Raw genomic sequence first — 13,004 nt, forward strand, 5'->3', positions numbered from 1 at the left:
AGGTGCAAACTTTACATTTACATATTGTGGCAGACTTTACATTTACATATTGCTCTTTTGTGAGAATAAAAGCTTCTATTATAGCCTGCTTCCAGCTTTGAAGGTTATATTTTAAGTCTGCTTTACAATTTTCTGCTTGCTTACCATTTAAAAATTATATTTAAAAAGTCACTGTTACACAGTAGTCACTTCAGTTGATATATTAATCTTATCCTTTCAGACATTTTCCTTTGACATACACACACGTACACACACACGCATGCCATATATGTGCATTTTCTTTTAAACATTGGATTCATTCTGTGTTGTGAGAATCTTTCTCTTTTGCTTTTAGAATGCGTGGGAAATATCTGTCCCTAACTCTGAACTGAAGGTGAGGTAGATTGAAAGGAAATTTTGGGAAAAGGATAGGAAACTTTGTAAACTCTATGCGACCGACCAATGTTGAAAGAAAATCAGGGAAACAGGTCATTCAAAGAAACACAAAAAGTACCAAAGATCCCCTGACCACAGGGTGTGTGTGGCAGGGGCTTTGGTGCCCATCTGTATCCCTTTGGTCCACCCCAGAGGTCACTGGCAAGTTGGCAGACATGCCCATAAGGCAAGGCTTCTTACTGCAAGCACATGTGTGCTGCAATGTCTCTTCCAGGGGCTCTCTCTGGCCCAGGAGTGCTTGCTCTGCCTCCAGCAAGCTGGGAGTGCCCAGGGTGTCTCTGCTTCAACCACTGAGGACCAGTAGTTGGTGGGTGTTCTGGTTTGCTAATGCTGCCATTTTGCAAAACACCAGAAATGGATTGGCTTTTATAAAAGGGGTTTATTTGGTTACAAAGTTACAGTCTTAAGGCCATAAAGTGTCCAAGGTGAGGCATCAACAATAGGGTACCTTCACTGGAGGATGGCCGTTGGCATCCAGAAAACCTGTTAGCTGGGAAGGCACGTAGCTGGCATCTGCTTATTCCCAGGTTGTGTTTCAAATTGGCGTTCTTCAAAATGTTAGCGTCAGCTTTCAACAGCTGTCTTCAAAACGTCTCTCTAAGTTGCAGCACTAAGTTCCTTCTGTTTGTCAGCTCTTTTATATGGCTCCAGTGATTTAACTAAGACCCACCCTGAATGGGTGGGGGTAACACCTCCATGGAAATTATCCAATCAAAGGTCTTGCCCACAGTTGATTGAGTCACATCTCCATGGAAACACTCAATCAAAAGGTTCCAGCCTAATCACCACTAATACATCTGCTCACATAAGATTGCATCAAAGAACATGGCGTTTTGGGGGACATAATACATCCAAATTGGCACAGTGGGTAAATCTCTCAGCTTCCTGGCCACTTGGTGACAGGGACAGTTCTCAAGCGTGCTCTATACTAGAGATCTAGGTGAGCTCCCCAGCAGCTACACCACTCCTTATCCCTCAGAGCTACCTACAGTTTAACCTGCTTAACACACACCCTTTTGGCTTTTTCTCTCTTCTCTGTCTCACAGCCTTGTTCCATCATCTGCTTCCTGGGATTATTTCCCAAATAAATCACTTGCACCCAAATCCTTGTCCCAGAGTCTTCTTTTGGGAAGCCCCAAGCTAAGGCAGTGCCCTGAGTCAGGGTACCCCAGATGTTCTCCTCTCCCTTTAAAAAAAATGTCAGAGATGCGGCATTGATGCAAGTAAGATGGCAACGGCTACTTAACTGAGTCCGTTGCTCAGGCTCTCGTAATTGAGCTCTCGTGTGTCCGTCGTTTCCGCAGGCCGCCTCTTTCCTGGTGGGAGCTGGTCGCTGACCTGGCCTGGGGGCGGAGGGCTTCCCAGAGGCGTGGCGGCTGCCTCGCTGGCCCCGGTAAACCCTGGCCGCCCTTGGTCTTGAGTGGGGCGGGGAGAGTGCGCTGGCAGCACCCGCCCGAGAATACCAGCTTTGCTTACCTACTGCCTGTCTGGTTGTTGAGTGAAAATCCAAAGGAAGATAGCTGTCAGCTGAGCTATTAACAGTGGAACCACAGGAGTTAATGTCCTTCAAAGATGTAGCTGTAGACTTCAACCAGGAGGAGTGGGTTTCCTAGACACATCCCAGAGAAAGCTGTTCAGAGAAGTGATGCTGGAGAATATCAGTCATCTGGTCTCAGTGGGATGCGAGGTCTGCAAATCAAATATGTTTTCCCAGTTGGCAAAGGGAGATGTAGTGTGGAGAGAAGGAATGGAATTTCTCCAAAACCATAGCCCAGATATCTCACACTCAGAAGAATTCTTTTAAATGTAATTATTTGCATGAAGATTCCACCCTCAGATCCACAGTGACTCAACATGCATCAATTCCCATGAGAAAGAAACTATCTTTAAGCAAACCACTTGGAAAAGTCTTCAGTGATCAGTCTTTTAATAAACATAAGCAGATTCACACTAGAGGTAAATCCTATGAATGCCATCAAAATGCTACAGCCTGTATTAAATATGCTGGCCACAAAGAATACAATAGAATGCAAACTGAAGATAAACCATACAAATGCTTTCTATGTGGGAAAGCATTCATTGCATTTACTGACTTTTGACAACATGAGAGAACAAACACTGGAGAGAACCCCAATGACTGTAACCTACCTGGAAAAGCTATCAGTCAATCTTCTAGTTATCAACAAAATGAGAGTACTCACTCTGGAGATAAACCCTATGAATGCAATACATGTGGGAAAGCTTTCATTTATTTTTCTATCCTTAGACAACATGAGAGAACACACACTGGAGACAAACCCTATGAATGCCATCTATGTAGGAAAACCTTCAGCCAGTATTCTCATCTTAAATGACATGAGAGAACACACACTGCAGAGAAACCTTATGAATGCCATATATGTGGGAAAGCCTTCAGTCAATCTTATTATCTTAGACATCATGACAGAACACACACTGGAGAGGAATGCCCTGAATGTTATCTGTGGAGAAACCTTCAGTCATTATTCTCATCTTAGCCAACATGAGAGAACACACACTGGAGAAAAACCGTATAAATGCCATATATGCAGGAAAGACTTCAGTGGTTGTTCTGCCCTTAAACGACATGAGAGAACTCACACTGGAGAGAAACCCTATGAATGTCATACATGTGGGAAAGCCTTCAAAGATTGTTCTACCCTTAAACGACATGGGAAAACTCACAGTGGAGAGAAACCCTATGAATGCCATAGATGTGGGAAATCCTTCATTGATATATATGCCCTGAGACAACATGAGAGAACTCACACTGGAGAGAAACCCTATGGATGTAATCTGTGTGGGAAAGCCTTTACTCGACCTTCTAGTCTTCAACATCATGAGAGAACTCACACTGGAGAGAAACCCTGTGAATGCCATACACGCAGGAAAGCCTTCATGGATTTTTTTACCCTTAGGCAACATAAGAGAACACACTAAAGAATCCCACTGAATGCCATGCATGTGATAAATCCTTAGTTCAATATTCTTATCTTAAACATGAGAGAATGCATGCTGGAGAGAAACCCTATGAATTCCACACATGTCTTCAATTATTATCTTAATATTAGGGAATGCACACTGGAGAGAAACCTATGAATGCCATGTATGTGGGAAAATCTTCAATATTCTAATCTTACAGAACATGAGAGAACAAACAGCTGAAGAGAAACCTTATGACTGCCCTACATGTGGGAAGTCCTTCAGTCATTGTTCTACCCTCAGACAACATGAGAGAACTTAGTCTGCAGAGAAAACCCGTGAATGTCATCTGTGTAGGAAGCTTTTGCTCATACTTCTTCCCTCAGGCAACATGAGACAATGCACAGTAGACAGAAGCCATAAGAATGTCATCTGTATAGGAACACCTTAATTTTTCTAAACTTAGGTAACATGAAATTATTCAAACTTGAGAGGAAACCTATGAATGTCATCAGTTTAGGGAAGTATTCAGTCAGTATTCTCACCTTAGATGGAATGAGACAAGTCACACTACAAGTACTGAATATGGAACAGATTTCAGCCATAGTTTTAAAATTTAAACACATCAGAGAATTTACACACTGAAGAGATGCTATGTAATCCGTACAGTAGTGCCTTTAGTCATCAGTACTATTTTAGTTAATATAGGGAAACTTGTATAGGAAACCACCCATAGGAATATCATTTTTGTAGCAAAGTGTTCTTATTTGCTAATGCAGCTGGAATGCCAAACACCAGAAATGGATTCGCTTTTATAAAAGGCATCTACTTGCTCCCAGGTTGCATTTCAAAATGACATTCTCCATATAAAAATGTAACTTATGAGGGGTGACAATGTGATTGGGAAAGCCATATGGACCACACGCCCTTTTTTCTAGTTTATGGATGGATGAGTAGAAAAATGGGGGAAGGAAAAAAATAAAGTCACCCAGTGTTCTTTTTTACTTTAATTGTTCCTTTTCACTTTAATTTTTGTTATTTGTGTGTGTGTGGTAATGAAAATGTCAAAAATTAATTTTAGTGAATGCACAACTATATAATGGCACTGTAAACAATTGAAGGTACACTTTGTTTTGTATGACTGCATGGTATGTGAATATATCTCAATTAAATGAATTAAAAATAAAACAACCATATGGCCACTAAAAAAAAAAAAAAATGTCAGAGGTGCAGGTTACACTCCCTGGTTCTAGCTTCATTATCTTTCAGTCTGTCTTGACCTTGATCATGGTAGGAGTTTAATGTTTGACCTTCATTTTACAAAGGAAAGTAGTATTAAAATATATCTAGTAAAAATACAGACAGGAATCATTAAAAACAGATTAAGGAAAGGTTATGAGAGCAGTCATGAAAATAATGACCTATTTTAAATCCCACAAGATAAATTAAAATGGTTATCACCGTCTGTGTCTCTCATAGCATGACATAAGAGAGCAGCTTTTGAACATATAGGGCATCCGTTGCGTAAATTTACAGTTCCCCAAGACAGAATAAGATGGCAAAGGAAAGCTTCTCCATTTACTTTGTTAGTGGGTTCTTCCAAATGGTAAATACCAACCTGCTTTACTGTTGTTCTTAAATAAAGAAGGAAATAACCCCAAACTTCAAAATTAAAGTAATACAAACTATAGTTCAAACCAGATTTTGAAAACCACTTTTCCACCTGTAAATTTAATTGTGCTTAAACATAGATTATTAACATGTGAAATAGCTACTATGTTGTGGTTGTGGGGGAGCTGTGGAAGTGAAGAACACTTAATTGTATTAGGGTAACTTGGTAGTGCCTCCCATGGGAAAGACTTGTACCTGATCAATTTCAGTTTTTAAATCTATATTATGCCATCATTTTAATTATAGCAATGATTTAGTCAAGTTTGGAAGGGAATGGGACCCTCTGGAAACTACTGTGTAAATTGTAACGTATTCACATAGTTTGAAAAATTTCCCCCTGGTCGAAAATTTCCCAGAACACAGTTATCTGAATAAGGGATAAAAAGGTATTACTGCTTCTAAATCATCCTCAACTAAGTATTATCAAGCTGGAAAGGCTACCTGAACACCCTTTCACTCTCCCCCTTCTCCCTGCAGACAAACTAGAGTCTGAAGACATAAGAAAATGTGACTTGAAAATATAAAAACCACATATAAAGTAGAAATACATAAAGCTTTATTTCTGTAATTCAAAATATGCAAGGTAAAGCTTTTCAATTGACTTCAATAATTCTTAAGAGAAATTTTATCAGAAGTGGCAAGACCTGGGGGAAGTAGACAGTTTCATATTTTCCAAAGGAGATGTGGGTTAAAAAAATATTGAGAAAAAATGCCCCAGTGGAATGGGTGGTTAACACTATTGAAGGTCAAATTACAACGCTTCTGCCCATCATTTAACACTTTTTTAAATGTCTTTGACGAGTAGATACTTTTTAGATAGTATTGCATAAATAAGTACACATGAAGTAAGACTTGGTTTCATTTCATAATCAGTGTCCTCTTATAAACTCAGTTCCATAATCCCTGGGTCATTATGTATCTCTATTCCCTAAATATTCTATAATATTTTAAATTCGTATTTAATCTTAATTAAATCAGTGATTTATTTCATATAATGAGTAGGGTTTTTTTTTGTTTTTTGCTTTTTTTTAATAAAACTAACTGCTCTACCTTAACTCTGTTCTATGGCTGATTCTTACTTTCACCAAACTGAAATTCTCATGGCTCAACATCTTATGATTATTTGTAGCTTCCCAAGCAATTTCTATTTTCTAGAAACAGTAAAAACTCTAACTTCTAATTAATTTTGAAAGAGTATGGAAAAATCCGAGAAATGACCCTCAAAAGAAAAATGGAAGTGTTTTGTTTTATTTTTACAGAACTATTTATATTGGAAGTAATACAAATCACTTCCAATTAAATATGGTGATTAAATGCATTTGAACTTTTGCTTCCTTGAGAAACCCCACAAAAATAGGGTAAAATAAATAAAGCAGGCATAGACCCAGGAGAATAAAGAAAGCAGAAGACACAACAGCAGAGTTGAGATTGCAACAAAATTTGGGATGCTGGCAAGCAAATCAATGGATGGCATCTGTCCTGGCAAACCAGAAGAAGCTAAAACCTTAGCCTGCTGGGAAGATAAGAAGCAAGCAGATTTGCGCTACTAAACTCGGATTTTTCCATACTCTTTCAAAATTAATTAAAAGTTAGAGTTTTTACTGTTTCTGGAAAATAGAAATTGCTTGGGAAGCTACAAATAATCATAAGATGTTGAGCCATGAGAATTTCAGTTTGGTGAAAGTAAGAATTTGATGAAAGTAAGAAAGGAATTGGAGACACTGGGCACTTCAGAAGCATGGGTGCAGGGCAGAGCTAAAGACTGAAGGATAGGGTGGTAGTGTTTGTAACAAACACTTCAGACCACTGAGCTGCCCTCCACCCTCTACCCCTGACACAGACAGAAAATTACCCCTCCCTTCACCTGCAGAAGACAGGAAAGGTTGAACCATATAGTTTCTGATCTTGGGATATACATAGTCTAACTTAGGGGAAAGGTATGGTTGTGTACTGAAACACTCCAGTGCCAATCTATGCACTGAACCAGAAACTTCTAGACTTACACCTCTACCCCACTATCCTGCTCAGGTCCCATGACACTGGCAGCCAGGCTTTTACTCCCAGGCAGAAGTTTAGAGGATTCTTCCTGTAACACAAGAAAAATATCCTGTAGGTATGATATTTAGGGTTCCTCTGCAAAAGGCTCAGGTCACCTGATCATTACCCATAAGGTCCATCCATTGACAGGTTCCACCCATGTATGCAGAATTTCCAATGAGCCTTTAGTGCCTGTCTCGTAAATATGAATGGACAAAGCTCACCGGATAATTGAAAACATCTTTTAGTGTGGAGAACAAACATACAAACAGAAAAAGAAACATAGAGGAAACAGACAATTCAAGGAAGAAGATAATAAAAGATATTGCATCCATGAAACAAATAGGAGATTAGAAACAAATATTTAGAAAACAAGAAAGAGCTTTTGGAAATTTAAATAGGTTGTGGAAATTCAACACAAGGCTCAGAAAATTAAGATGAAGTGATATCCCAGTAATTAAAAGGAAAAAGATAGCACAGATAATTGGAAGATAAACTATAAGAAATATAGAGCATCATTCATTCATTCATTCATTCACTCATTCAACCAATATTTATGGAAAGCATGTTATGTGCCAGACTCTGATCTGGGTATTCAGGATATATCAGTAAGCAAATTAGTAGAAAATCTCTGCCCTCAAGGGACTTACCTATTAATTGGGCAGGCATTAAAAAAAAAAAAGCAAATAAATAAATAACTAAATTGCACAGTATGTTAGCTGATGAGCAATGCTTTGGATAAAAGGAAAAAAAAATAGAGCAAGGTAAGGGGATTGGGAGTGCTTGGAGGATTTTACCCCTGCCCCCTGTTTTAAATAGGGTAATGGTGGTAAACCTCAGGAAGAAGGTACATGTGAACAAACATATGAAGGAAATGATGTTGAGAACATTCTAGGCAGAAAGCCCTAAGTGCCAAGGCCCTAAGGTGGGAACTCCCCTGTGGCATATTTTAGGAAGAGCCAAAAGGCCCATGTGGCTGGAGAGAGCAATAGGGAGGGATATCAGAACAATTAGAATTCAGACTCGGTGGGCCCCTATGGACCAAGGTTAGGACTTTGGCTTTTTCTCTGGGTTAAATGGAGAGCCAATGGAAGATGTTCAGTAGAGGGGTGAAATGAAGTTTGGCTTTTAAAAGGATTATGTGGCTGCAAGGTAGAAGCAGAGAGATCAGAGAGCAAGGCCTCGTAGAAATCCAGGTGAGGAATGGTGGTAGCCAGAGATGAATAGGAGAAGCCAAGAAGTGAGATGAGGCTGACTCTGCATATACTTTGAAGATAGGGCCAACCAATTTACTGGAGAATTGGATGAGGGATATGAGGGAAAAAGAGAAGTCAAGGATGACTCCAGGCCTTTCCTCCTGAGCTCCTAGAGGGACCAATTTGCCATCAACTAAGAAGGGGAAGGCTGTGGACAGAGTAGGTTTGAGGGGTTGGGGTGGAATCAGGGGTTTGATTTTAGAAATGTCAAGATTGAAATGTGGATTAGACCTTCAAGTCAGGATTCTAACATCTGAGTGAAGTAAATTTCCCAAAGAGATCAGAGGAAACAGAGAGGGAAATAAATAATCCAAGAAAAATCCCCAGGATAGAAATACAGGATTTTAAAATATAGGATTGATGATCAGTCTCTGGAACTTTGGGTATCTGTGTGACACCTGAAACTCAAAGCTAGAGCTTGGCAGATATGAATGTCAGTATTAGCGCATACAGCAACTGTTAAAAAAGCTGAAAAAGAGCTGAAATAGAGATATGAATGAAGCAGATCTGGTTAAGACTGGGGCAAACCGGGCCAAAGGGTAAAGGTTGAAACTGTGTTTTAAAACTTCAACTTCCCTGTGAGACCAAGGGAAGAAATGTTTATTTGGTGCAGGATCTATATTTTCTAAACAATTTAACTTGTACAGTCAGTTTGTTCAAACACCATAATTTCATGAAACTTTGAATAGTAAGTGAGATCTGGTAGGTTTGTATAGGTTAATGTGAAATAGTGAAACATCTCAAAGTAATTTGGGCAGAGAATAAAAATATATATGCAGGGATCCCCTGAGGAGCTGGGGGAAAATGCAAAAGTGTTGGAGTTCCTCACCTGGATTGTTGCAGGTGTTCTCACAAGCATTGAGGACTGACATTTTGATGTGCTGAGACCTCTATCTTGGGTCTTGCCCTTATGAAGCTTGTTACTGCAAAGGAGAAGCTAGGCCTGCTTAAGAGTCTCACCCTGAGTGCCTCTTTGTTGTTCAGAAGTGGCCCTTTCTCTCTAGCTAAGCCACCTCAGCAGGTGAACTCACTGCTCTCCCCTCTAAGTGGGACCTGACTCCCAGGGGTGTAAATCTCTCTGGCAATACAGGATATGATTCCCGGGGATCAATCTGGACCTGGCACCATAGGATTGAGAAAATGTTCTCAATCGAAAGGGAGATATGAAATGAAACAAAATAAAGTTTCAGTGGCTGAGAGATTTCAAATGAAGTCAAGAGGTCACTCTGGAGGGTATTCTTATGCACTATATAGATATCACTTCTTAGTTCTTGGTGTGTTGGAATGGCTAGAGGGAAATACCTGAAGCTGTCAAACTGCAACCCAGTGCTAAAGTCACTGAAATGTCCTCATTGGTATCATTGCAAGTCACAAAGTAGTTACTACTATCATCTTGTACATTTATAGAATCATCCAAAATGTTTTCTCCTGTGGGATTGATGCTGGGGCTTTGGGAATCAGTAAACTTTATAATTTCTTCTTTGGAAAAACCAACTTCATCATCAGCATCAGAAGTTTTAATGTAATCCACACATAGGTCAGCACATTTAGAAGTAAATAGATAAGTCTTCCCTCGGTTTTATAGTGTTCTCTCCTACTGGCTTCTGAATTATCAGCTGTGTCTATCAAACTCCAAGCATTTGATTGAACACTTGAATTTAGAAATTCATCCTGTTGCAGGGTTGCAGGGCCTTGTTTTTCAATACTGTAACCTTTGTTACTCACTACTCTTATTTCTGAAACACAAACCTGATTCTCTCCACCATTATGTCCTTTATCAAGACTTCTATCCAAAGACATTTCTTTGACAGAATTCAGTTCATTGACTCTGTTAATTTTATTATGTTCCTGAACAGTTAGTGCTTCCTTATTGTTTAAAATTGCACATTCTGTTTCATTTAGTTGTATCCTCTCTTTTTTGGAAAATGTGGCAAAATTTGCAAACTCCTCAGTAGGACTAGGTGCAGGGTCTAAATTATACTCAGTGCTATGAGAACTAAGAGGCGTTAGTCCCTTTGAATCCGCTACAGTGTCCAGATCATCTGTTCCCTGAGGATTTACAGTTTCCAATACTGCAAACCCACTTACTAGAATCTCCCCACAAGGAGGCTTTTCACCATTGCAGCTCTCTTATGGCTTATTTTGAAGAACAATGCTCAAATCAGTTCGAACTCCTGTAGAGAAACTTTCAGGTGTTCCAGTACTCTGTCTCTGCTCCATGACTTTATTAAAATCTCCTGGACTTTCCATTCCATCAGTGGAAGTATCTAAAGTTTTTGTTGAAATTATTTCTTTGCTAGTGGTAGAGAGTAAAGCATCCGACTCTACTTTCACAGGAGTAGAAAGTTCAGGAGTGTGCCAGTTTGAATATATTGTGTCCCCCAAACGCCATTATCTTTGATGTAATCTGTGTGGGCAGATGTTATCAGTGTTGATTAGATTGTAATTCTTTGAGTGTTTCTTAGCAATGTGCCCGACATAGCTGTGGGTGATGACTCTGATTGGATAATTTCCATGGAGGTGTTGCTCTGCCCATTCGGGGTGGGTCTAAGTTGAGTCACTGGAGCCATATAAGTGAGCTGACAGGCAGAGGGAACTCAGTGCAGCTGTGAGTGATGTTTTGAAGAGGAGCTACAGCCAAGAGGGACACTTTGAAGAAAGCACAGGAGCTGCAGATGAGACACAGTTTGAAGATGGCTGTTGAAAGCAGATTCTTGCTCCGGAGAAGCTAAGAGAGAACAAATACCCCAAGTGCAACTAAGAATGACATTTTTGAGGAACTGCAGCCTAGAGAGGAATGTCCTGGGAGAAAGCCATTTTGAAACCAGAACTTTGGAGCAGATGGCAGCCAAGTGTCTTCCCAGCTAACAGAGGTTTTCCGGACACCATTGGCCATCATCCAGTGAAGGTACCTGATTGCTGATGTGTTACTGTGGACACTTTATGGCCTTAAGACTGTAACTGTGTAACCAAATAAACCGCCTTTTCTAAAAGCCAATCCATTTCTGGTGTTTTGCATTCTGGCAGAATTAGCAAACTAGAACAAGAAGTGATGTCCTTCTCATTACTATTTTTAATGGACTTAAAACTTGTAAGGCATTATATGAAATGTCCTGAATGGACAAATCTGTAGAGACAGAAAGTAGATCAGGGTTGCCTAGGGCTGTGGGAAGAGGGGAATTGAGAATAACTTCCTAGAGGTATGGGTTTTGGTTTCTTTTTGAAAGGATGAAAATGTTCTAAGATTAGATTGTGGTGATGGTTGCATCACCTTGGGAATATACAAAACAACAACAACAACATTGAAATGTACTTTAAATGGATGAATTGTATGGTATATGAATTATCTATCAATAAAGCTGTTTAAAAAAAGCTAAAAAAAAGTTGTAAGGCTGTCTACATTTTCTGAGAAATCATGAATTGGCATAAAATGGTTTAAAGGTACAAACTCATCCTTGGGATGAGTATAATTTGGTGTATCAAAATCAACAAATCCTATACCAGGAGGACTAACTTCTGAAAATTCCTCAAATTCCCCAAATTCATCCTCCTCCTCCTCTTCCTCCTCAGCTCCATTGTCTAGTAGTGGTGGGTGTGCCAGTTTGGATGTATTATGTCCCCCAAAATGCCATTATCTTTGATGCAGTCTTGTGGGGGCAGACGTATTAGTGTTGCTGAGATTGGAATTCTTTGATTGAGTGTTTCCATGGAGATGTGACTCAATCAACTGTGAGTGAAACGTTTTATTGGATAATTTCCATGGAGGTGTTACCCCACCCATTCAGGGTCGGTGTTAATTGGATCCCTGGAGCTGTATAAAGGAGTTCACAGACAGTAGGAGCTCAGAGCAGCTGAGAGTGACATTTTGGAGAGCAATTGAGAGTGACATTTTGAAGAGCAGCTGCAGCTAAGAGAGGACAAAACACCCCAAGAGCAATGCTTTGGAGAACTCCATGTTGAAACGCAACCTGGGAGCAAGGGGATGCCATCCAAGTGCCTTCCCAGCTAAGAGAGGTTTTCTGGATGCCAATGGCCTTTCTCCAGTGAAGGTACCCTACTGTTGATGCCTTAGCTTGGACACTTTATGGCCTTAAGACTGTAACTTTATAACCAAATAAACCCCCTTTATAAAAAGCCAATCCATTTCTGGTGTTTTGCAAAACAGCAGCACTAGCAAACTGGAACAGTAGGGATGAAGAGTACATTTGAATGATGTCTGGCTCCATTTGTTCAGGTGCTTTTAAGGAATTAATTTACACCTGGCTTCTCCGGGACAGCCTCGATGGGCATGGCTCAGGGCCTGGGGAGGAACTGGTTCCCCAGGGAAGAACTGGCTATTTCGTCGAGGAGCTGGGAAGAGCAGAAGGCAGGCTGCTCACAGCCCCGTCACTGAAGCAGTGCCATGGATGCCCACCCGGAGTTTCAGTGCTGCTGTGGACCCCCATCCCACTACCCTCCACCCTCTTCTGCCACCTCCACCTCCTCCTCCTCCTCTGCAGAGACCCCTAATCTGAACTTAATGAACACCCACGCATTTGGTTATGGGTGGGTGGAGGGATTAAAAATGAACTATTAGTCTTATCTGGTTTAAAGGTTTTAGTCTGTTCACTAATTTAATCATTTTCTTTGGTTACTGCTCAGTCTTCTCAGAGATAGACAAGCTTG

The 13,004-nt window shown here is 40.2% G+C and overlaps 1 protein-coding gene across 1 annotated transcript; it reads right to left on the bottom strand.

Moving 5' to 3' along the window:
• Window positions 1-1,420: 1,420 nt before the first annotated feature.
• On the bottom strand, window positions 1,421-12,565 carry LOC119545143 (aftiphilin-like). The gene is given in 7 exon segments (XM_037850737.1): window positions 1,421-1,967; window positions 7,050-7,132; window positions 9,679-9,909; window positions 9,912-10,690; window positions 11,387-11,437; window positions 11,733-11,932; window positions 12,531-12,565. Coding segments are annotated over 7 exon segments (1,926 nt in total).
• Between the last annotated feature and the right edge of the window lie 439 nt (window positions 12,566-13,004).

This window comes from Choloepus didactylus, chromosome 10 (assembly GCF_015220235.1).
Source record: "Choloepus didactylus isolate mChoDid1 chromosome 10, mChoDid1.pri, whole genome shotgun sequence".
NCBI classification, from domain to species: domain Eukaryota; kingdom Metazoa; phylum Chordata; class Mammalia; order Pilosa; family Megalonychidae; genus Choloepus; species Choloepus didactylus.